Genomic DNA, 25990 nt, shown 5'->3' with positions numbered 1-25990 from the left:
CCAAATTGACCCTAGGCCTCTTTCCACCATGTCAGCAAGCCTTTGAGGAAGACACAAAGAGGAGCTTCAACACCCAGCAAATACTTGGTGGAGCCTAAAGGTGCTGGAACATCTTGGGTTGTTTGTTTGGCCCTGTGTTACCGACACCATCTGAGCTGTGCCCTGTGCAGCTTGCTGCCCTCTGGGGACCAGCCTTTAAGGCTTACAGGGAAGCTCTTGCACCCACAGCCAAAGACAATGAATATAGGTACTTTCATGCAAAATCTTTATTTGGAACATGTGTGTCACCGAGCAGGTCAGTCATCCTGAAATAGCAAGTCTTTACATTATACAGAGAAATACAAGAGCTCCTTTGAAGATATTCAAATGTGCTTTGCTGATGTCACTAGCTTTCACCCACCTTCACCTGTTGTCACCTTCAGGTCTCTGGTAGTGCCTGCTCTCCGGGGTATGCCCACAGCTATCTCCAGGCCCTTACCTGTTGTTTTCTCCTGGGACCCTCCCTACCTACCTATGTATTAATGGTGCCCAAAGAAATGCTGCACAAAGTTTCTATGGGGTTACAGGGCCTTGTATTCACCATATTTTATAAGTTCTTGTTCTATCCTTTTTTTTGAGATGCTTCCGCTTAGCTTTCCTGTCAGGCCGGTGTGTGAGGGCTCAGATTTCGGCTGACTCAGCTGAATAAGTACTCATTGAGTTTTATAATCTGTAGGTCACTGCTTTTCTCCCTGGATGAGACATACAGTTTTCTTTTTTAATTTCTGCCATATGCTTCTCAACCGTTGTCTCCTTGCTCTGTAACAGTGAGTGGCACATGTCTGGGCCCTGACATGAGGTGGGGCGAAGGGAACAGGAGAGTGCCCCTCTGGCTTCCACATGGGAAAGGGGCTAGTAGTGGGGGGGGGGGTGTTCCTCCTCACCCCAAATCAAGGCATTGGGATGAATGGCCAGACTTGCCTTTGGGTTCGAGTTTTAGTGAGAGGCCACAGCACAGGGCCCTCCTTGTCCCCTGTTGTAAACACAACTGTGACAGGGGCTCTCAAAAATCAAAGCCAGAAATCTGCACGCACTCTGCCAGCCTCACCACACTGCTGATGAACTCAAGGATTGCTTCCATGGGCAACTTGCTAGACCATACCAACCTTTCCAAGAGGCTTCAATCTGAATTACAGTCTTAACCACTGGGGATCCTTCTTTCTTTAATGTTATTTTATCATCTTCCCTTGGTGAGTCCCACAGTGGACCAACCCACAATTCAGGAAAAGGACCTCCCACAATGCAGACTCTTAAAGGTCACTTGGAATGTGTTTCTTAAGTCCTGTCCTGAGTAGCAGCTTCCTCCCACAAACAGATGTACAGAATCTGCAATGAAAAGCAAAACAGAAAATGCAACCCCCCCCCACTCCAGGCCTGCTCTAACAGCTTCAGCTCAAGAAACACACTCCTACCCCTCACTTCATCCTTAAAGCTTCATCCCCCCACGCAGATGATTTGGCAGAACAATGGCCCGAACACTAAAGTAACTGCCTACAAGAATTTAGAAAATTGGAAGTGTTTCTCTGAGCTCAAATATTTAGAGAGAATTCTGCTGCACTGGTCACTTTCTAAGAGATGCTAACTTGACACTTAACTGTATATTATTTAATAATTTTAAACAAAACAACAAAATAAGCCAAAATGCACAAACATAATCCTTAGGGATCAGATGAAATGAGGGTTAATCTTATCTTCCAACAGTCCCTTTTGCTCAGAGCTGGGAAGTAGCTGTATCAACAGTGGATAGGGCTCATCATTTTCCCCTCAGAAGCCCTTAAGCCAAGCTTCTATCAGAGTAAGTCCTTTAACTGCCACAAAACATGGTCAAGGTCTAGTTTCAGAATCACTGGCGTTTATGCACTTGAACATGCATTAACACCAACTCTTCCCCAAAAGTCAGATGAATAGGAAAAGTTCTACTTAGAATTTCCACATGAGCCAAAACCTCAACCTATGGACACCAGGGTCTCAGAGTAGACACCATTTTTAAGTGACTTTTAAAAAAGAAATTCAAATAGTTATGAACATGGAAAAGGATTCTGAAGCTGCAGTCAGGGGTTGAACTTCTAAGTTTTTTGTGGTTTGCAGAAACATAAGGTTGAAAATGATAATAAAGATATTTGGCTATCAATCATTCAGAAATTTTCTTCAAAGAGGTAATTAGAGCTATACATTACCAACATTTTTCCCTTCTTTTGCAAATTAAGAAGTACAAATACATTTCACATGTAATTCCTCATATAATTTTTAGTCCAAATGGTCAAAATTAAAAATTTAATTTAATTTTATAAGCCCTAAATTATTAAACACCAAAAGTTAGTTGTACATATGAGACAATGACAAACACAAAATATGAAAAGGTTTTTTTTTAGCCACAAATAATAACGAAGAGGTATGTATGTATGAGCAGTAGAAGTAATAAAAGAATAATTATCATTAAGTTCAAAACTTCTGGGAAACTTATTTTTGATTAGACTGTATTATTTACCTTAGTGTATGCAAGTTTAAAACTCAGATTTTCAAAGTTACCTTCCCTCTTCGCCTAAAAGATTTATATTCAAGCTGGAATCTAGAAATAAAAATTAGAAGTATAAATATTGATAATTTCAACTAAATTCAGATGGTTTCAGAAAGCTATAATACAATAATTTAGAATAAAACAAAATAAAAGTATCATATTTTGGTTTGTTTGTGATATACATAAGGTACAATAATTTTTTTCTCTTTAGGATCCTTCTCTTTCTCTTGAGGAATAAGCTAAAATTTAATTCTTTTCATTAAAAAAAGTCTTTATATGGGATCAACAAAATTTAGAAGGAAGTCAGAACAGAGTTCAAATATATGTACGTCTATATGTATATGTCTATATGTACATATACATCTGCATATATATATGTATACCTTCTTTCACTTGTATTTAAAGAGGGAAGCAGGTAACTGCCCTCATTTAGTTCTACCAGATGACTTAAGTGATTCACTGACTATGACAGAGTAATAAACCTCTTACCCACTAAATTTTTCCTGGGAAAAACAATTTAAGCTATTCCTAGCAGAGACTTGGCCCCTTTCTTTGTGTTGTGAAAACCAGAGCCTACTATAATTTTTCACAAGAGCCAAAAATCTGGAAAGAAGTGACTATGAGTAACAGGTAAGAACCAAGACTGCAGATAAGTGTACTTGAAAAGATTTTTCAGAATTATTTAGATCCTGTGTTTTTATTATAGTCCAAATACATGAAGTTCTTATGAAATAAAATCATATGGTACAGATAAAAACAGGCCATGAAAGCCCAGTCAGAGTTGTTTTAGGGCCAAATTGCAGACCACCCAACAGTTCACATTTTGGGAATTTGAAATGTCTAAAAATAGGTAAGGTGGTTTCTCAAAAAAAAAAAAAAAAAAAAAATGGAGAGAGACAGAAGTAAAGAAGGAAGGAAAGAAAAGGGAGGAAGGGAGAGAGGAAGGAAGGCAGAAGGCAAGAACCCATTCAGGAAATGTTAGCTAACAAGAATACCTTACTCAGAAAGAAGGGACAAATGCATAAAAAATGCATAAACTTTGTGCAGGTTAATGCAATAGTAAACACAGTACAGTACATAGGCCTCATAATACTTTTGTAATGGCATATATATATATAACGTCTCTAGCATTTTTAAAAAATATGCAGGGACTAAGTAAGGATCATTCTAGATAAAAATACATATTTCTTAAAGGGGTAGGGGGAGGAAAGTATGGTCTCAGGGCAGATGCCCATAGATATACAAAAATGAAAGTACACTTTTTGGTAATTCTACTGGATATGTCAGCAAAAATTGTCATAAGGATGTTGGCTGGTTTTGAGAGGGTTATTTTCACATATAACCTTATAGCTGTATTTGTAAAAAAAACTTTTGTGAAAAGTTTACTTGATTAACCCTGTAAAATGTCTGTATTGAGATCTCTTTCTAAGACAAAATAAAAATAGCAGAGTTGTGAATGGGTAAGGGATATATGCTTTAAAGCAGATGTGAACCTTCTCCGGGTCCCTCTCACACAAAGAGATACAGGTTCTTAAATAAAATAAACTTCCTTAAAAATCTGCCACCTAACAACTGTTTACATCATAGAAAAATAGCATTTTTGTAAAAAGAAATATAGTTACTTTGTTAAAATGGTCTATTTTAAACCGCAATTATTTTTCATATAAAGAATTTCTAAACATCCATACAGGAAATAAAAATAGATAATACCAAGCGCAAAGCAGACAATGGATGTTTGTGAATGACCAAAATATTTCATTACTAGATAAATAATATTCTTAGTACATTACGGCAAGTTTTAATCTTGGAGGAACTTAAGAAGATATTGCTTTTAGTCTCTGATGGCAAGTTACTTATAAGTGAAGTTACTTCCAGCAGCAGAAGGCCAAATTGATTAGAAATGGATCAGATATATTCATTCACATTTCCCCTAAATTCAAAGTGCAGAAACAATGGACAATGGCCTATGTCCCAAACTCCTTAACATGAGCACGGACCACAGACCCTGGAGATACAAAGGGGAATTTATGACATTCACAAGTCCTTTCAAAAATCATTCACTCTATTGTCCATGTTCAAATTGTCACAGAACCAGATTAACACCAAACATTTTACATTTTACCAGCTTGGCTAAATCCATCACGCAGGAGAGTCCATGTGACTCTTTTCTAAATATAGATATTAACTCTTCATTTATAAAAACCGATGGTTTCAAAGGACTACTCCTTTACTTCCATAAAGTGATTCTGTAGGCGTGTCGAGTCTCCTCATAGCGGTGGTAAGGATGTCACAGGGCCTAACGCCAGCAGTTTCCAGCTGATGCAGGGGTGAACTGGCTGACAGTATCACAGAAGGCTTAATTCGCAAACACAGTGGGTGCACTTCCCTGGCATCTCATCACACCCGCTCCACTCTGCTAGGGTCATATGAATCTGTAAAAAGAGAAAGAAAAAAGAAAATTAGTGGAATGTTTAACTGGTCTGTTCCTGTTTAATCTTCAGACCACAGATAAATATGTTTAGGGAGCAAAATCCATTTCAACAATCTTATTTTCACTAAGTAAAAAACTATCATCAAAAAGCTATTTTAAAGGGGCATGTATGATCATTACCTAATCACAAATGGGAAAATGTGAGTTGCTTAACAGTTTGATGGTCCCTTCCTGCTGTTCATAGTGAAGCATAATTAACTTTAAATGCAATGCCTGTTAACCAGCAGTGTTGTGCTTGGCTGATGCCAAAGATTGTCTAAATTTTTTTTTTGGTAAATTACAACTCATGAAAGTTTGCTTTGCAAGGTACATCTTCGTGATCAAATGCTGTCACTGGAAAACTTGAGGACCCTGAAATCCTGACGACTTGGCCTCCTGCCTGTGACTGCCTCCAGCTAGCAGGCAGGCCCAGGGTTGGACACAGGCCTAGGCCTGTTAGCACAAATCTGGGCTTTTCCACACACTGGAAAACCCTAAACTGGGCCCAGATGTCCTAGGTTTCCCAGACGGGACACCACACAAAAACATATAGTCCGAAACTGCCATCAGTGCTGCAGCCGGGCGATGCTGACTTTTACCACCTGGGAGGCACAGATCTCTGGGTCCAGGCAAACCTGAAGCTCACACGTACATGGGCTTCCTATGATCAGAAATTCCTGCCACAGCAGCTCAAAGGTTTCCTAACTATTTAGAAGAGAACACAGAAGAAATCTGGAAGGATGGTACAATTTGATAGTTATAAAAAGTATTACAAACAATCGCTTCTCAAGTAATCTGGAAAACTGTGTGTTATGAGGACACACAGATCCCAGTGTCTTCAGCAACACAGCCTCCTTGCACCTGCTTGACTTAGCCACGATATATTTACGACACAAAGCTACAACTGTGACAACTGAGACAGTGCCTAGAGACTCTGAGTCTGACACTATAAACCAGATACTGTAGTCTCTACATTTGGGAAAAAGAGTTTGCTGCTCCTCAAAGGGATTCACTGCACCAAGTGCCCATCAGGCTAAAGCCAGCGGAGTTCCCAGGAGTCAGTGCCTTCTGATTTCTCACCAAGACCACCACCCAGTAGGACAAGAGGATGTTAACAACTGAGCATCACACTTCTGTGCTCCACCAGCCTCACCATGAACTGATTCTGAGGGACCGCCTGTGAGCAGAGGTCTTCTCCACTGAGAATGAGGTGGGCGGTCACTCATGGTGACTCAGGAAAAGGGGCACTTCGGCTGGTGAAAGGCCGGGAAGAGGCTGAGCATCTATGAAGCCTCAAATCATATAGACATGGGCACTAACCAGTCTCCTCAGGCCAGGCACACGGGGACACAGAACGTACCTGCACCCCACAGCCCTACTATTGAAGATAAAGGCCCAGAGACAGAGAACAGGAAGATAATTCTGCAGAACATGAGCTTCTTCCTCGGACCATAGACGGTCTAGGTCCATTAAAAATGAACCACATAACATTATTTTACATTTTCTAGTAGCCATGTTAAACCAAATAAAAGGAAAACTGGTGAAATTCATTTTAATGCTGTATTTTATTTCACCAAATAGATCCAAAGTACCACTTCAACAGGTAATCAACATAAAAACTGAGAAATTTTAGATTATTTTTGTACTAAGCTTTGAACTCTAGTCTGTATTTTACATGTACAGCCCATCTCAGTTTGTATGAGCCTCATTTCAAGTGCTCAGAGCCACATGTGACAAAGACTACTACACTAGGCAGCCCAGGTCTAGACAACAGAGAGGTTACCTGAGGATTTGGAATCCTGGCTCCTGTGGGCAATATTTCATGTGAAGAGAAGTCACTAAGCCTGCACTAGTGAATATTTCATATATGAACACCCCTTTAAAGATGTGTTGACATCTAGCTTTCTAATAGCATTATGTGACATCATGAAACCTTCCCAGATTTCCCCCACTGTGGCCTGAGGCAGAGTCCCTCCTCCCATACTTGCATGAAGAGAGTACATGGAAGTTAATGGAACCAGCAGGTTCTGAACACTGTCAGTGACTAGGATTACATTCTGAATTGGAATATAATCCATCCAGTGGAGATGTGATTCTGTTCCCTTAGTTCTGAGCTGCTGATTTCTTAGCCAGAGCCCCAAAAAGCCACTGAAAAGATGTTAGCTGAAATGCCCATCTTTAAGCTGAAGTAAGGACACTTTATGATGATAGGTACCACAATACAACATAGATAATAGCATTCTGGGTGTGGGGGGAATTTACAGATAAACATGGTATATTCTTGTTTTTAAATTCCATAACAAAATCTAAATTTGAGTAGGCTGTGCATTCAGAAGCAGTGAAGTGGTTCTGACACATTGGGGTGATGGAGGCAGGGGTGGGGTAGGGATAGAGATGAGGATTCTTGTGTTTAAAATAAAACTTAGCAAGCCCTTACCAGCATGGTTCAGTTAGTTGCAGTGTTGTCCCATGCACAGAAGGGTTACATGTTCAATTCCTGGTCAGGGGCACATACCTAGGTTTTGGGTTTGATCCCATTTGGGGCTCGTACAGGAGGCAGCCAATTGATGTTTCTCTCTCTCCCTTTCCTTTCTCTAGAATCAATTAATGAGCATGTCGTCCAGTGAGGATTAAAATAAATAAATCTTAGCAAAAGGAAAACAAAGTCCAAGTTTACCAGCAACAAAGCAACAAGGCTTTATTCTAATTTGTAAAGCAACACTACAGAGAAAATTTAACATTTGTGAAAAGTTTTACTACCTCACTCATGTAACTTCTCCAAAGAACTAATTTGAATATTGAGGCCTGATGGCCTTCACATAAAAGGCCGATGGAGTTTCACATGGGCCGCTGCACGTGTAAGAAATCTTCCCTAGTGGTGTCCTGCTATGCAATTACTTATGAATGCCTGAGGTAGCTGTCTGTCATCATTAGTAGCTCTCTGCCTTCAGATTTTTGGTAATTTTATTATGTATTAAAAAATGCATCAGAAGAAGAGAAGAAAAAATATTTCTACTCCTTAATAACTATGGTTTAAACAAATAAGGTCACAAGGAGCTGTTTTTAATGGCTGAATAAAATTAAAATTGGCATTATTTAGGTGTTTTCAGATACCTATCCCATCCCGTTCACATGCCAAATGGTCAAGCTAAAAATTGAGGGAGTGCTTTGTTGAACTAGAAATTTTATAAAATACTGCCTGAAATATGTAGCCATGGACTGGGACATAGAAATCTTTACAAACTGGTGTTTTATTTTAACAGGATTTGTCTTATTTTAAAGTCCTTATAATTCTCAGGACGAGGCAGGACTGATAAAATCATCCTAATTTTATAGATAAAGAAACTGACTTTAAAAGCCTATGGTGTCTTTTTAACTAGCACTTAAAAATAAGTGAGAATATTTGAGGGGAAGTGGGAAAGAAACATGCTGAAGCCTAATAAATCCCAACAGCTCAAAAAATGGGCCATATAACATTTTTTCCACCATAATGGCAAAGGTTCCACATTCTTAGTATGCTCATCCTCAGCAAAGACCAAATTTGTTAAATGAGGCAGTCCAAGAAGGCCCTGACAAATCAGTAATTTCAATAATGTAGTATTTTGCACAAGGAACAAAGCAACATTGGCTAATAATCCTAAAAATCATACTGCATTTCTGGGAAAATTTAAAAAGTGCCAAGTAGATTTTTTTTGTTTAACAAAAATTTTTGGATTCTTCCTGCTGAAACAAGTGATCTTTTCCATCTACTTTTAAATTCTTGCATTTCATCCTCACTTATATGGTCAATTAATCTACAACAAAGGAAACAAGGATATACAAGGGGGTAAAGACAGTCTTTTCAATAAGTGTTGTTGAGAAAACTGGACAGAGACATGCAAAAAGAAAAGTGGCTCACTTTCTTACACTACATGCAAAAATAAACTAAAAATGAATTAAAGACTTAAATGTAAGACTTGGAATCATAAAACTCCTATAAGAAAGCAGGCAGTAGCCCAGCCGGGCATGGCTCAGTAGTTGAGCATCGACCTAGGATCCAGGAGATTGTGGTTCAGTTCCTGGTCAGGGCATGTGCCTGGGTTGTGGGCTCGATCCCCAGTAGGGGGTATGCAGGAGGCAGCTAATCAATGACTCTCATCATTGATGTTTCTCTCTCTCTCCCTTTCCCTTCCTCTCTCTGAGATCAATAAAAACATTAAACAAAAAAAGAAAGCAGGCAGTAAACTCTCTAATTTCTCTTAGTATTATTTTTTTATGATATATTTCCTGGAGCAAGGGCAACAAAAGAAAAAGTAAATACATTAGACTACATCAAACTAACATGTTTTTGCACAGCAAAGAAAACCATCAACAAGATGAATAGGCAACCTACTGGATGGGAGAACACATTCATAAATGATGCATTTGATAAGGGGTTAGTATCCAAAATATACAAGGAATTCATACAACTTAACACCAAAATATCAAACAATCTAATTAAATAATGGGCAGAGGACCTAAATAGACGCTTTTCCAATAAGAACATACAGATAGCCAACAGGTATATGGAAAGATGCTCAACATCACTTATCATTAGGAAGATGCAAATTAAAACCATAATGAGATATCATTTCACACCTGCTAGAATGGTTATTAAAAAATCGACAGTCCTAGCTAGTTTGTCTCAGTGGTTAGAGTGACAGACCATGGGCTCAGTTCTGGTCATGGGCAGGTACTTCAGTTGCAGGCTCCAGCCCTGGTCAGGGTGCATGCAGGAGGCAACCAATCAAAGTGCCTCTCTCACATTGATGTTTCTCTCTCTCTGTCTCTCCCCCTCCCTTCCACTCTCTAAAAAATCAGTGGAAAAAATATCCTCCGGTGAGGATTAACAACAAAAAAATCAACTAACAAGTATTGGTGAAGATGTAGAGAAAAGGGAACCCTCGTGCACTGTTGGTGGGATTGTAAATTGGTGTAGCCACTGTGGAAAACAGTATGGAAGTTCTTCAGAAAATAGAAATTCGCCTGGCTGGCATGGCTCAGCAGTTGAGCATCGACCTAGGATCCAGGAGATCACGGTTCGATTCCTGGTCAGGGCACATGCCCAGGTTGTGAGCGCTATCCCCAGCAGGGGGTGTGCAGGAGGCAGCCGATCAATGACTCTCTCATCATTGATGCTTCTATCTCTCTTTCTCCTCTCCTCTCTCTGAAATAAATATATATATTTTTTTAATTAGAGCTGCCATATGACCCAGCAATTCCACTTCTGAGTATTTATCTGAAATTAAAAGAACACTGACATATGCAACCTTAGCTTCACTGCAGCATTATTTACAGTAGCCAATATATAGAAGTAACCTGATCGATAGGTAAATGGATAAAACGTTGTGGTACATACACACAATGGAATATTACTCAACAATAAAAAAGAAATCTCGCCACTGTGACAGTGTAGAAGTAGACAGTATTATGCTAAGTGAAATAAGTTGGATAAAATCAAATACCATATGATTTCACTTATATGTGGAATCTTAGAAAGGAAAACAAATGAACACCAAAAACATAATAGGAACAGTTCCACATACATAAAGAACAAGCTGATGGTTGACAAAGGGGATGGGAGGTGGGGATAATGGGTAAAATAAATAAATAAGAATCACCACAAAGTCAAACCTATTTCAAAGCAAGTAAGAAGAAGCTGAAAAAAATGCTGACAGTCTAGAAATGGAGATGTTCAGATAACGTTTGTCCTTATGGAAAAGTAAATAAACAAATAAATCCATCCTTGGATTTCAAAATAGAAAACAGAGAGGCAGGGCAAGAAACCAACCTGCTAGGGCAGCACTGGAAGATGGAGGGGCCCAGCTCAGGGGGCCAGGCCAGACTGGGGTCCGAGGGCAGTGCTCTAACACTCACCTCAGGGGCACTGTTTCAGCTTACTGTGAGAAGGTCTGAATTAATGAGCTGAGGTCCTCCCAGTCTGTGGTTTATGATGCAGACCTCTGATAACTACCTCAACTCTTCTGATCATTTTTGGATATATAATTGATAACTCCCAGCGCCTGGAGAAAGCATCTGAAACAGAGATGCCAAGGGTTCTCCTGGCCTATCTGTGTCATACCTGAGGTGATGAAATTGTGTTTGAGGAAAATCACTGTTACTGTCACTGGGAACCTGCCTCTGGTTTATGAAACAGAAGGCTCTAGACACCTTAAGGTGAGAGATGGAGAGTCCCAAAGGCCTGCAGGATGCTGTTACCCAAATCATCCAGCCTGGGATTCAAAGTCAGAACTTAGGGGCCGTTAAGAAACAGGGTTAATGAGTGGATTTTTTAGGGGGTGGGGCATGAGAAAGTGAAAACTGTTAATTTTTGTCTACTAAAGTTTCATAAATGGTGTGGTGGTGAAAACAGATAAAAATAGGGAAAGGACAAAGGAATTTGGAAGGTGATGTGAGACATGGCATCATGGGATGGTAGTTTATTTAATCAACCTGTATGTCTTTTCTTACTAGGTTAATAAAGAGCAACAAGGATTATTTGGGTGAATGCCTATTTATTTTTGGAGAGAGTATAGAGCACAAATGCTATGGTCTCTACAAGATTTATCAAGGTGCCTGCACCAAAGTTAGAATACTTTATTGATTCACCTCTTCATAGTAAGGGGTCCAATATGTTGTTTATATGGATAATTTGATATAAATTTATGTAATTTCTATAAAGATATAATCATTTAAAATATACTATAAGATCTTAATTTTTTTCAGGAAACTTCTAAATAATACTTTGTAAAATGAAGAATCTTTTGGTATAATTCACAGGGTCAACTTGATCTTTTCTGAATATGCAAATTTTCATTATCCATCAATCTGGTATTTTTTTATGCCCCAAGGACACTAAATTAATACCAGACGCCTGCCCTGGCCAGGTGGCTCAGTTGGTCGGAGTGTCATTCCATGCACCAAAAGGGTTCTGGGTTCCATTCCTGGTCGGGGTGCGTATGGGAAGGCAACTGATTGTTTCTATTTCAGTTCTCTCCTACATTGATGTCTCTCTCTCCCTCTCTTTCTCTCTCTCTCTCCCCCTTCCTCTTTCTAAACATATCCTCCGGTGAGGATTTAAAAAAAAAAATAAAACACCAACACCTGCCACTTCCCTGACTCCTCACCTGGGCACCAAAAGTCCTGATCCAAGCTCTTCTCTCTTCCTGCTGCCAGATGCCCATTTTCTTCCAGTGAGACGGCGCCCTTGGAGACCGAGAATGTATTTCCCACCTTCTGGGCCAGGTCCCCAGTGATCAGAGACACCAGGCCTCTCGGCTGAGTCCCTGGACCCCTCTCAGCCTTCAGTTCCTCGGCCTTCAGTTCCTCCATGGGGTCAGCACTCCGGGAGCTCAGGAACCTCATCCGAGACATGGAGCTCACCTCTTTCATCCTCATCAAGCGGTCAGGGTCAGCTCTCCGGGGGGGGGATGCCAGTTTCTCTTGTAAACTTTCAATCACTCGGGAAGTACTTCTGAGCCTCTTTTCTGAGCCTGCCACACTTGGAGTCCTTTCTATAAAATGGAACAAAGTGGACCTGAAGGGTGCTTCTGTCCCCATGTCCTTGTGATTTAAGGGCTTGGACTCCAGGTCACTGGGCTGAGACTCAGGGTCAGCAGGCTTGCTGGGGACAGCCCTGTCCACACATGAGCTCTCAGAAGTCCATGCAGCCTGTGGGGCACTGTCCCTTTCCCCTACGAACAGAGGGCTTTTGGTCCAGCCACACTTTCTCCTGCCATAAAAGGCATCAGTGGACATTGTGGGGTCATTTGGCTGTGCTGGACGGGACACTGGTTCCTCCCTAGGTGACACCAACCTGCGAGCACTGCCATCAGGCTCAGGGGGCTGGTTATGTCCTGTTCTCCTGGCGACCGGCAGCAGGGACTCCATAGCCACTTCGATGCCCAGGATCCTTGCAGCCCTCACTTGAAGGGACTCATTTGGAGAGATTTCTATTGTACTCGTGTCACCTGAACGCCCATCTAATTTACTGGCACTCCATTCTTGTGCCGGGGTCAGCCCCACGGACCTCAAGTCTGGTACTGAGAGTTGGAGAGGTTTGCTGGCAAGAGAGAGTGGGACCACCGTGCTCCTCTCCTCCCCACCACCAGGCTTGGGGGGTTCTGCTTTGCTCCACTCCACAGACTTTAAAACACCAGGGTGTTCCTGCCTTTCCTGGGGCTCCCTCAGTTCAGCTAAATCAGATGAAGACACAATGTCATTTGACCTAGAAGATGTGATTCTTTTCACAGGACCTGGGCTGACTGCTAGATCTTTTATTCTTTTCCCAATCTCCTGGTTTCTCCTCTCTGTAATCAAGCTTCCCTGTGTTGACAGCAACACTTCCCCTCTGCTGCCCTCCACTTGTGAGGGGCCTGGGCACTGAGGACAAGCACCCTGGTGGCTGGTGGTAGGCTTCTGCTCCTCACTCCAACTCTCAGACTTACTCTTAACTCTTCCCGACCTAAACACAGGCTCCTGTGGCACCAGCCTCCTTGGAGGTTCCTCCGCTCTCCTTTCCTGGCTGTCTTCACTGAAGCCCAAATTCCTGAGTGTGCAGGCAGGATGGCCCTCTGGCTGCCATTCTGTCTCACTGCTCTCACTGCCACTGCTGCTGTGACTGCTCTCTTCCTCTTCCTGAAGCTCCTTATTAAAACTTTCTAACTGACTTATCAAATCCCAAGGACGGCGGCTAACTGGTTTTAAAAGAAACTGACCAAACAGCTGTTGACTATTGCATGGACCTGTGGTTGCCCCCTTCACCACCTCTCCTCTGGGCACACGGCTGGCTCCACGTCCACAGTCATCCAGGCAGGGCTGGCTCTGGCCCACTTTTGGCACAGGGGCCTGGTTTGTGAATAAGGAAGTCCTTGAAAACGCACTGTAGCTAGAAGGGTTGAGGGACACTTGACCTTTTAGGTGATGAACGTTTGGCCTCTGGTTTTGGTCACTGGAATCTAATGCCATGTGCATCTGAGCTTCGGAGGCAGTAGGGTCTAGAAATTTTGGAGTCAGCACTGCATTAGGTGACTCTCCCAACTTCTCAGCAGTGGGGGGCTGCAGGCTTTTGGATTCTTCTGTGAAAGTGGTTTGTGTTTGCTTATCTTTGTACTGGTGCCCTGGCCACGAGCCAGAATGCTGGAGTACTCTGTGTTTCATGGGGTGAATGAATCTGAGGTCATCTGTTTGTTTGTCTTCTTCTGGTTTCCCCAGATCTTGTTTTTGGAACTCTGTTCTCCCAGCCATGCTTCCTGTGAGAGCTTGCAGCTCCAGGTCGGTGGAAGACATGCTCAGCAGACTTTGTTCTTGCAGAGCCGGGCTCTTATCAGGCCCATGCTTCTTATCAGCATTCTGTTTTAAGTCATTGTTGTTCGTATCTGTATCTGGCAGATGTGATTCTGATTTCACTGGGATGGAAACCAAACAAAATATCGTCTCGTTCATTTTTTTCTTTGAACTTTTCTTGGTCTGAATCCCAGTTTCAAACTTTTTGAGCTTGGTTTGGGTTTCACAGGTACTCTCTCCCTGTGGGTTTGGGGAGGGGACTTGGCTTCCTGTTTGTCCATGCTGGCTGCCTCTCACATCAGGCCACTGTCCTCTCATAACACAGTGGTCTCTCTGGTCAGGAAAGCCACCATTTTCTCCATCCCTGGGGATCTGGCCCCACAGCCACCGGGGGCTGGGATCCACAAGGGTAGGGCCTTTCTCACTCCCTGACGGGGGCATGATGCTCTGTGGGTTCAAAACAGCACCATCATGGTGCATGTTTCCATGAGCTGGCTCTGGGACAGAGACTGGAACAGAGTTGTACAATTTCTCATCCACCTTTGTTTCTTCACAGAAGCCCTGGGGTTGGGCCAGTTTAATATGCCGGATCCGTGGGTCATCAAAGGGAATATACTCAACAGAGCCGTCGTAAGCAGTGATGCGATGGGGCTGATGCGGGAACTTTTGAGGAGTGAGTGGGCCTACACCACATTCATTTCCAGTCCCAAGGGAACCAGAAGGAAGCTGGCAGCTGGCAGCAGCCTCCTCAACCGGATGACAGCGACCATCACACACATGCCTGGGGGCCGCATCCTCCAAGTAGGGGTTTGTGATGATGTGCTGGGGTGGTGACCTGTACGATGGTGGAGGTACGTACACTGGAGGCTCCAAACCAGAGTCGGGCAGGCCGACCTCCTGCCTGGAGTCGCTAGTCTTGGGCATGTAGGAAACACTCAGATCTGTCTGTTGGCTGTCCAGATCGTCGCTATTTTCCACTCCTCCCCTGGAGTGTTGGTAGGAGTCATAGGATGGAGGCTTGAGGGGTCTCCCAAATTTTGGCCACAGTAAAGGGACCAAGGAGCCACCCTTCTCAGGGTTCCTTGTGGATTCCAAATTTGGTGCATAATCTGGAGGGTAAAATGGCATTTTAGGGACACCTGATAAATGCCCATCACTGAACGGAATTTCCATGCAACTCAGGCTCTTGGGGGAGAGAACTCTAGGCAAAGACCGGGATTTCCCTTTGCTTTGGGAATTCAACACGTGTTCTCCTCCCATAAATGGGTTCAGATCTTGAAACAGTTTCTCCCTGTCACCATCAGACATCTGCCTTCCTAACTTCCTTGGCTGGTTCCAGCTTTCCAGGTTCACATTCCGCCACTTGGCAGGACCTGCCGTTCTCAACTCTTCCTCCCAAACCACCTTCTTCATCACATTCTCTGTCCTTCCTCCAACTTCCCATGGGCCCTCCCTCGTGTGGATGGGCAGATTGAGGGCTTGGGCCACTCCTCTGACCTCCAGGTCTTCTCGGTCTCTCGGACCCAGCAAGCCACTGACCTCCTGTCCTCTTCTCCAATAGACGTGCTTATGACCACTCTGGTGCTGAGAGGACCATGCCAGCATGGGGTGATGATAAAACCTACAAAATAAGAGGCATGGAAGTTAAACCAAGGGAGGAAGCACACACTGCTTCTGTGACTGGTGATCCAAATCAAACATGGGTCAGTACTTTTGAAAAGTAGCTTCCCAACTAGAGTACTTGTCAACTTTAAAGAAAACACATCCCACTAATTATGGCTGGAAGGCAGCCACATGTTTTGCCATCCAAGGGCCTAGGAGTGGCAGCAACAAGCTGCCCACAGACATCAGGACACTGGTTATAGTTGAGAGATGTCAAGGCCCTTATAACTTTGAATGCCCAAGGGAACAAGGGTAAACCTGAGGTCTTGGGCCACTGGGAGTTCATTCCCAGCTCAGTCCAGACCACTGAGCTCTCGGAAGCAAGTATGAGAACCTGCTTTTCACAATCCCACCCTATAGCAGTGGTTCTTAAACTTCAACGTGTGCAAGAATCAGGAGAGGGTTGCTGAGGCACAGACTTCTGGGACCCATCCCCAGTTTCTGATTTAGCAGGCCTGATGGGGCTCCATAAAGTACATTTTAAATTATTATTTAAGTTTCAGGTGTATAACATTATAATTCAACACTATAAAGTTATCAGCCCCAAAAGTCTAATTACTATCCATCATCATATAATTGATTCCCTTCCCACCTCTGGCCCACCCCCAACCTTCTTCCCTTCTGGTAACCACAGATCCGTTCTCTGTATCTATGAGTTTGTTTTTGTTTTGTTGTATACAGAAACAATGAAATACTACTGAGACATAAAAGAAAAATAAAATCTTGCCATTTGCGACAATATGGATGAACCTTGAGTATATAATGCTAAGTGAAATTAGTCAGAGAAAGGCAGATACCGCATGATCTCTCTCATATATGGACCATAGTGAGCATTTCTAACAGGTCCCCAGGTGATGCTGATGCTGCTGGTCCTAGTACCCACTCTGAGAACCATCACTGCCCGTGGTTGTCAACCATGACTGCACGTTAGAATCTGGAGGAACATCATAGCTTCAGATGCTTAGGAAGTATCCCAACTCCATCACCTTAGAATCGTGGAGGCAGGAGGAGGACCAGGCATCAGCATTTTCCAAGGTCCCCCAGGAATTCCCAGTGTGTGGCTGAGACAGAACCACACGGCTCTAGCAGAGTTCCCACACTTCCCTCATGTGGGCTCATTAAAGACACACATTACCAAGTCTCTCCCCCTGGAAGTCAGCCTCAAGTATGGGTTAGGGTCTAGGCAGCTCTTTTGGTTTTTTTTAATCCTCACCTGATATGTTTTCACTGATTATTAGAGAGAGAGGAGGGGGGAGAGAGAGAGAGAGAAACATCAATGTGAGAAAGAAACATCTATCGGTTGCCTCCTATATGTGCCTTGATCAGGGATCAAACCCACAGCCTTTTGGTGTATGGGACAACGCTCCTATCAACTGAGCCACCCGGCCAGTGCCAGGAGGCTGTATTTTTAACAAGCACTCCAGGGGGAAGTCTTCCCTTTAGACAATGTGGTAAATACTTCCAGTGCTGACTCTGAGATTGACCAGAGGAAGAGGGTGCTCTGTTCACGGGCAGAACTCTCTGCCAGGCAGGAAATGTAGCACAGTCTGGTATAAATGCCGGCCTAGCTCCAGGTTGCTGTTCACCACCTGGCTGCACATGAGAATTTCCTTGTGAGCGTTTGAAAAATAGCAATTCCCAGGGCCTACCCCCTTATATTTGGATCTAATCAGTCTAGCAAGGAGCCCACCACTAGTATATTTTAATATCTTCTCAAATGAGTCTAGCATTCACCCAAAGTTTAAAATCACTGTTCAAATGCAGCTGAAGAAAAAAATCTGAACAACACTGTTATACTACACAGAAATATTAAGTGACTGCCTAAAAATCACCAGAGATTAGGACTTTAACACAAAAAAGCCATTAACTGAAAGGAAGCTTGGGGTACTCAATCATTTTGATTAAATAGAAAAAGTTTCAAATTTAAAACTGTTGTTTGCTTTTTGAATTATAAAAGTAATATGTATTCATTGCTGAAATTTTGGAAAAATATAGGAAAGTAAAATACCAAACAGCAGTTACAATCTTTCTACCCAGAGACTGTTATTTTGGTATCTTCTAGTCTGTGTGTGTGCAAGGATATGGATTTTCAAATTAACCTTAGTATTCTACTAGGAATCTGTTTTATGTGAACATTCCTTACCATTTGTAGTACAAACAACTGACACATAGCTGTTACTATGTGCTAGGTCCATACTAAGTATGTTCTAGACATACACTCACTTATGCTTCACCAGCATTCCTCTGAGGTAGAGGACTATCCTCATTCCTATTTTACAAAGGAGGAAACTGAGACACAAAAGTTAATTTGCTTAACACTAACATTTTGGGGGCATTTATGCTGTGTCAAGCATTGTGCAAAGCATGCTAAATGAATCTTTCCTTAACTCTATAACCACCATTATTTCTCCCTTTTATAGATAAGGAAGCTTGAAGCACAGAGAGGTTAAACAACTCTCCCAAGTCACACAGCTTGTAAGTAGTGGGGGGAAAGAATTCAAACCCAAGAAGTGTGACCATAAAGCCCATTCAGTTAGCCACTGTTTTACGTCTTCCAATGTAATGAAAAATTCCTCAAGTGCATAATTTTAATGGATTAGTATTCTATCATATGTAATGATTTATTTAACCATTGTTGGACATTTATGTAGATTACATTCTAAAGCACTTTGAGAAACACTATTGTTCACAAACACTAAGCATGTCTCAGAATAATTCCCTATGTTATCCGTATTGTCAAATCTGACCTCAGATCAGCCATTCCCATTTGTCCTCCCCGGGGTAGGGCGGAGGAGAGCTGGTCATGCTGAACCTTTCCCATCTCTGGTTATTACAATTATTTCATTTGTTTTGTTTTGTTTTTAAAATATATCTTTATTGATTCAGAGAGAGGAAAGGAGAGGGAGAGAGAGAGAAAGATCAGTGATGAGAGAGTCATTGATCGGCTGCCTCCTGCACGCCCCCGACTGAGGATAGAGCCCGCAACCCGGGCATGTGCCCTGACCAGGAATCGAACCCCGATTGCCTGGATCCTAGGTCAACGCTCAACTGCTGAGCCATGTCCGGCTGGGCACAATCATTTTGTTGTTGTTGTTATTACTAGGTAAGTGAAAATAACTTCTCATTGGTTTAGTTTGCATTTCTTTGATCAATAGTAAGGTTAATTTTTTTCATGTGTCTACAAGTCATTGGTGGTTTCAAACGGTTTCTACAACACAGTCCATTTTTCAGCACGATAGAGTGAAGATGGCAGGGAACAGAGAGAGGCTCCTAGGCCACTAGTTCTGTGCAACCACAGCATGTAAAGGCCCGGGAACATGGCAGCTGAGGGGACTGGGCTGGAGGAGAACCACTCCCAGCACGTAGGCGGAAGGCTGCTGGACTGCAGAAGCCTAGCTGGTAAAAGAATAGTAAAAATCTATTGTTATTATTATTTTGGAATTACTTCTTTGCCTTAAAAAGTGAGTGTAGTTCTTCAAATCCTGTCTCCATTCCCACCCTCGATAACTTATTAAGCAGCCACTTAAAAGTAAGGTTGAGTTATGGGTTGAAAAAGTAGAAAGTATTTAAAGTCAACCTGAGGGAAAGCATTGGCCACTGAGCAGCCTAAATGCTTCTGCATTTACTACTCATACATAGTGCAAGCTGTCTTAACATTGGGCCTGGTTGAAGGCCAATTTCTTTGTTGCTTTTGCTGTCATCAAAATCAGGTTTTGAACATTTAGCTTTTGAATGCTTAGTAGAGCACTTCATGGGTCAGGTTCTGTAAGGATTAGTCATTGCATAGCAGCAGGGAGGAGGGCTTGCACATCTCCCCCCACCACACACACACTGCTACTCACCCAGGTGAGCCAGTAATCACAGTCCAGAATTCTAGAAGCCACAGTCCCTTCCCTTAGAAAATCCTCTGTGACTCCCATCCATAGCCTGAGAAACACCATAGAAGATGAACCATTTAAAAGTCCTCAGCACCTACTGGCTATAGGGTCTTAGACTCCATGGAAAGTCCAAGAGCAAGACAAAAACTGGAAATTAATAAGAAGTGTCAATTATAGACTGAATTAAGAGAGAGTAAAATAAATCATTAGGGAGTATGTGGTTGACGCCCTATGTCAGAGTTTACTTTCTCGGCTGATGATGTTTTTTTTAATCGTCACCCAAAGAGATTTTTTCCATTGCTTTTCAAAGAGAGTGGAAGGGAAAGAGAGGGGAAGAGAGAGAGAAACATCGATGTGAAAGAGAGAGATCAAGTGGTTGCCTCCCCCATGCACCCCGACAGGAGATGGGGATTGAGCCTACAACTGAGGTACATGCCCTTGACCAGAATAAAACCTGAGACCCTTGAGTCCCATAGGCCGACACTCTAACCACTGAGCCAAATCGGCCAGGGCCCATATAGCTTTAATAAGCACCACACACACTACACTCCTTATGGTCTTACAAACATTTTCCTGGGGTGCACGACTTTATGGAAGAAACCATACTATGTGGCTTCTGCTCATTTTCTCAATCAGTATTCTGGTTTCTTGGTAAACACGTGGTGTATCTAAATGCCAAGATGTGGCTGAAATCCCAAGATGCTACTTGTCTAGCTATGTGCCATGAGCATAATCAGAAGACAAAGAGACATAAATATGACAAGAATATAAACAGACTGCAACTACCTGCACAAGTAATGTGGTCAGTTTCCTTCCCCTCCCCAAAATGTTACATTGTCACCTTAACTTTGTCAAAACTGTCATATATAACTAATCAAAATGGTTAAACATTCTGGGTTAAACCTTTTCTATTTGCACAATGCACCTAAATCCCAATTTAAGGAACACACAGGTCATCTGGGAAATTTTAAATAATCTATTTTAAAAATAGTTCACATGACATAAAAACTATAAATCATTTATTTAATAAACATCTATATTTGTACCTAGTACGACCCTGGCTTTGAAAGGCACAAGTGAACCCCACATGGTGATAGTTCTGGTAAATTTCTCCTTCAGACAAGTTATCAAAAGTAGATATTTACTGGCTTTGATGTATGATGTCAACTGCCAGCTAAAATGTGTGCTACCTCAGATGGCTTCAAAGCCAAGGATATATTTTCTAATACCTTTGAGGAAATAAGATGAAATCAAATTTTTCTTTTAAAAAATGAGGCAAATAATTGACATTTTAAAATGTTAACAATAGCACATTTTACAAAAACATGCTGAATACATTAATATAGGGTGGGAAAAAGATAAGAAAAGCAGAGTGGAATTTGATAGCCCAAATAAATTGTGTTGACAAGTTCAATGAGACAAGCAGGGTCTTTATACAGAATTCCTGGGAGAACAGTACAGAGATGAGAAGGAAGTTATACTTGCGAGCAGCTCCATGTTTTATCACAGAAAAGAGACATGATGCCAATAAAACAACTGATAAAAACTGTTTGGAAAATATCTGAAACATAAACAAGTGAAAAACAATATGTCTAAAAAAACAAACAAACAGGTAGACCCAGTCACTGAATATATAAAAGCTAATGATGAAAAATTTAGGAAACATTTCCATTAGTTCATATGACTCATTTTCAATGACAATATTGCCCTTCTTTTTAAAGTAAAAGCCTACTTAGAATGGCAATATTTGAATGACTTTACCTATGGTTTCACACACTCCAGGATTACCTTCTCAGTGGATTCCAAGAACCTTAGTTGCTGTATCAACTTGCTATCACCTAGTTCTGTGCCCAACAGTCGGTGGGCATGGGATAAATGCCCTCTCTCCTCCATGAACAAAATCCTGAATCTGGTTCCCTTCGCCAGCTCCCAGAGTCCAGTCATGTATGCTCCCCTGTGAGGTTAGGGTAGAGGGTGGGATGCCCCACTAAAGTGGCCCAGGCCCAGTTACTTCTTCCAGTTGCAGGTCTGCCAGCCTAGCAGATGCTGGCACTGCCATCACCTTCAAACCCTGGTATCACATTCTGGACCAGGGTGGGCTGCAGCACTTTACGACAGTCATTCCTTCAGAAGTTGCTCCCTTCCAGTGGGTCAGTCAGTCTTACCCAGATGCACAATCTGAGCATAACGGTAGCATGTGTCACCTAAAGAACTTCACACTCCTCAAAGGAGAAGCTCCCTTTCTCTAGACAAGCAGAGGTGTTGAAGAACCTCTTCAGAGTGACTCATATGCACCAGCCCCAGTGTTGGAAGTTTGACATGTTTCTGTGATGGGATCGGCTATCTATTGCTACAGAACTTGCTCTTAATGCTCTTTGTGCTGGAAGCCTGCTATGTAATTTTTAGCACGCCTTGGTATACTCAATATACTACACTGTGTAAATAACCATCTATATAAAACATCATCTGTGTACCATCATGATGTAGGGGCCTCCTCGAGCTCATGGAGAAGCTGACCCTCAGGGAGGGTCATGTCAGATCAAGTGCAGGGAGCAGTGGAGACTACTGGACTTGCAGTTCACTGCAGGTAAAACCCAGGTAAAAGTCAGGGCAAATGCCTTTCCTCCCTCCTTCAAGATGTGCCTTTCCTCCCTCCTCATCTGAGTGCTTGGTGGCTGCACTTGCATTTACCATAGGTTACTAATCACCTTCTGACATATCTCCAAGCTCTAGGGAGAAAGGGCTTAGATAAGCAAGAGTGGAATGAGAAGATGGTGCCTGCAGTCAGGCCTGGGGGTGAGGGGGACCCAGTGAGCATGCAGCCAATCTTCAAAGCCAGTCAAGGCTTGTGGCACTTGCACAAGGCTATGAGACCATGGTGGCTTCAGGCTTCTCACTGCACCAGCAGGGAGCAGTGTGGCAATATTGCTGGGAAAGTGTGGGAATCTGCCCTGGGAGCTGGCCAGATGGCGTGGGTTCAAATGCCAACACACGATGATCTAACTGTAAGCCTTCTGCAACATACTCCACCTCTCTTTGCCTCTGATTCTTCATATATCAAAAGGGAATGATAATAATTCCTTCCTTTTGAAGTTTTGTTGAGAGGATTAATAAGATAATACATTTAAACTATTTAGCAAAGTATCTAACATAAACTCTTGCTTTTAGTTATTATTACTATTGTTAACCCAATTAAAATAAATTCTCAGTGGAGCACATAATTCTGAAACTCTTTTCCTCACATCATCCAAGGAAGAGGGTGAGGGGCTTAGAGGAGAGGAGAACTGTTTGTCTCAACGTGGTGATTATTTTAGATCTGTATTGTCTTTCTCTAAGTCGTAATCTATAGGCCTTCACAATCACAGGAAACAATGATATAGCTGACTGTCATAACAGACTCTGTCCCTCCGGTGCTGGCTGGTCTCTAAGGAAGAAGCTACACCCGTTTCCATAATGATGATGTAGAACAAACCAATACGTATTTCGTTTATGAAAACAAAGCAGGAAGAACAAGCTACGATTCATTTTCTCTCACATAAATCCAATAGGTAAGGCAGATTGTTTCAATGTTTTCCTATTTTCTCTTTAATAAGGATACATTATGTTTTTATCAAGTTAAAATATATTCATTAGTGTCGTCCATACAGTGTCACCATAGACAATGAAAAAAACAAAAACATCCTAGTTTCTCAGTTCCCTTTCATGTTTCTATCACCACCCCTCATTTTTATATATTCATTCATTTATTCAATGAACATTTATGGCGTGCTCTCTGTGCCTTTGTCCCTCTGCTCTTTGGAAGGAAAGCTTAGAGCAGTGAAGAGTAGGGGAGGCAGCCAGCAAGGGACAAGTAAACCAGAGAGCCTGAGGCTATAAAGAACCCGTCCACACTCCATAGACAGACAAGGACACTGCACCCCAGGGGAGCTAACTAAAGCCCTGAGGTCCCACAGCTGGTACATGTTAGTATGTCAGCTAGACTCTCGTCTAGACTCTTTGTACTTCATCAAGAACTCAGAGGGATGCAGTTAACCCTTGAACGACACAGAAGCTGGGGTGCCAATCTCTGCGCAGTCAGAAGTCTGAGTGTAACTCTGATGCCCCAGCCATCCCCTAGTATCTGCTGGGGGATTGTTTCCAGGACCCCTGTGGATACCAAAATCCACAGATGGTCAAATCCCTTATATACAATGGTGTAGAACCATACATACATTCGACCCTCTGCATGCGCGGATTCCCAACTGCTTCATCAAAAATACTCTTTTCCATCCACGGCCTGTTGAACCTGAAATTCAAATCCATGTTGTTCAATAGTCAACTGTAGTCTTCTCTGAAACAAAGTGACTAGAACTGAAGACCCACTCAGCTCGTTTTTAGACCCATGTTCCATATTTTTACTACTCAGTGTCTCTCACTTGGGTATTTCCCAGCTGGCTAACTAATCCAATTCTCTAGCTAAAGAAGAAACTAAACACTAATAATTTTCCTCTTGGTGATGACACGGCTACCAACACAAACGGAATTCTAGGCTGCACTGCTGAAGTCTTCCCATTCTACAAGTACTTCCCCATCACTGCGCTTCCAGGAGTCTCATGTTCCAAGAGTCCAACCTGCTTCCTGTCGGGAAAAACTGGTGACCATGAAGCAACATGAGAGTGTGTGCAGGGGAGAGAACGAGGGTCCCAGCACTTCCAGAGGTCACACCACTTAAGAACAAAAACACCTCAGAAGAAGGGTTTACAGAAAGACAATGGGAAAAATAGGAGGTCTGAATCTTCATGTGTACTCATAAGCACAACAGCTCAAACAATTCAGATTTTTCTCTGTGAAGAGGTCAAAATAACAACACCTAACACTTAGGATATGAACAAGCGGCTAAAAGACAAGTAATGTTTGTAGAAGTATGGTTTTGTAAAGAGAAAAAGCTACAGAGAAACAGATGTTAAACTTGAAGCATTCCTTTTTTGGAAAACCATTATAAGCAGGATATGATTTGAGAGAAGCTTAAAAGCCTCTGGAAGTTAACTGTTTACCATATCCAGTAGCACTGTCTAGAATGGATGTTTACTGATCAAATATAAACCTCCCAAGATGAGGCCCCAGGTCACCGCCACATCACAGACTCTCCTAGATTGTTCAGTCTCTAATTAGTTACAACTGCCGCTGATGACAAGAGATAATTACAAGTCATTCTCATGGTTAACTAACAAAAATTTTTACCAGAATTCCTGGGGCTAAGCAGAAAAGAACCTATTATGGTGTGATTTTTAGATTCAAACCTCTGCTGTGTTACTTTATTTTACAGTTTCCTCTGATTATAATATTTCAAAGGAAACATCAAGGAAACCGTGAATGCCTGATAACAGTCTTTTACAAAATTTAATGGTAGTTATGGCTACTTGCATTTTAAGCAGCAGTTTCCTCCACATATAGATAACAGCTAGCTTTTCTCCTTTGTCTCCTCTTTCCCCCTTAATTTGTCTGTGTGTGTGTGTGTGTGTGTGTGTGTGTGTGTGTTGGAACAGGATAGTATGTGCATAAACAGTTAAACTTAGTGCAACTGATGAACTAAAACAGGAGTAGGGAACTTTTTTTCTGCCAAGGACCACTTGGATATTTATACATCATTTGTGGGCCATACAAAATTATCTATGAAAAAAAATTAGCTATGAAAAAAAACTCCTAGATTTATTGAATTTTGAGTCCTGCCAGCAGTTGCCTTGGCCGGGCCAGACCAAATGATTTCACAGGCCCTATATGGCCCACGGGCCAGACGTTCCCCATCCCTGAATTAAAAGAATACTTCTCATTATAATCTTTGGACACAGATGTAAATAGAGGCTTTCAGGAACATGCTTTTTGTATTGCCGGACAGAGGACAGAGATGCCACATATAAAATGCACTCACTAAGTACCTGTTGTTAATTATATGGCAAAAAATTAGGACATAATAAAACTCTAGCATTAAATGATTTGATCTATAGAATGCTGACTGGGTGCTGTTTTACAGACACTCCTGATTTTCCAGCTGTGCACGTAGGATAACTATAGTGACATCTGACATGGTCTGTGAGGTTTTTCTGTAGCATGTGAGGGACTTTCCTGCAAAGCCTTCAGCCA

The 25990-nt window shown here is 42.2% G+C and overlaps 1 protein-coding gene across 2 annotated transcripts in view; it reads right to left on the bottom strand.

The window, feature by feature from the left end:
• Nucleotides 1-2299: 2299 nt before the first annotated feature.
• The window catches only part of JCAD (junctional cadherin 5 associated), a 42777-nt gene continuing 19086 nt past the window's right edge, over nt 2300-25990 (bottom strand). For both annotated transcript variants that reach the window (XM_087823762.1, XM_016196325.2), the window contains exons 3-4: nt 12173-15951; nt 2300-4989 (exon numbers count right to left, since the gene is read on the bottom strand). In XM_087823762.1, the coding sequence (XP_087679888.1) occupies nt 4955-4989; nt 12173-15951 (3814 nt within the window). In that variant the 3' untranslated portion in view covers nt 2300-4954. The remainder of the gene's footprint in view (nt 4990-12172; nt 15952-25990) is intronic.

Source organism: Miniopterus natalensis, chromosome 1 (assembly GCF_054644295.1).
Source record: "Miniopterus natalensis isolate mMinNat1 chromosome 1, mMinNat1.hap1, whole genome shotgun sequence".
Lineage (NCBI taxonomy): Eukaryota > Metazoa > Chordata > Mammalia > Chiroptera > Miniopteridae > Miniopterus > Miniopterus natalensis.
This window is presented reverse-complemented; position numbering and strand designations above follow the sequence as displayed.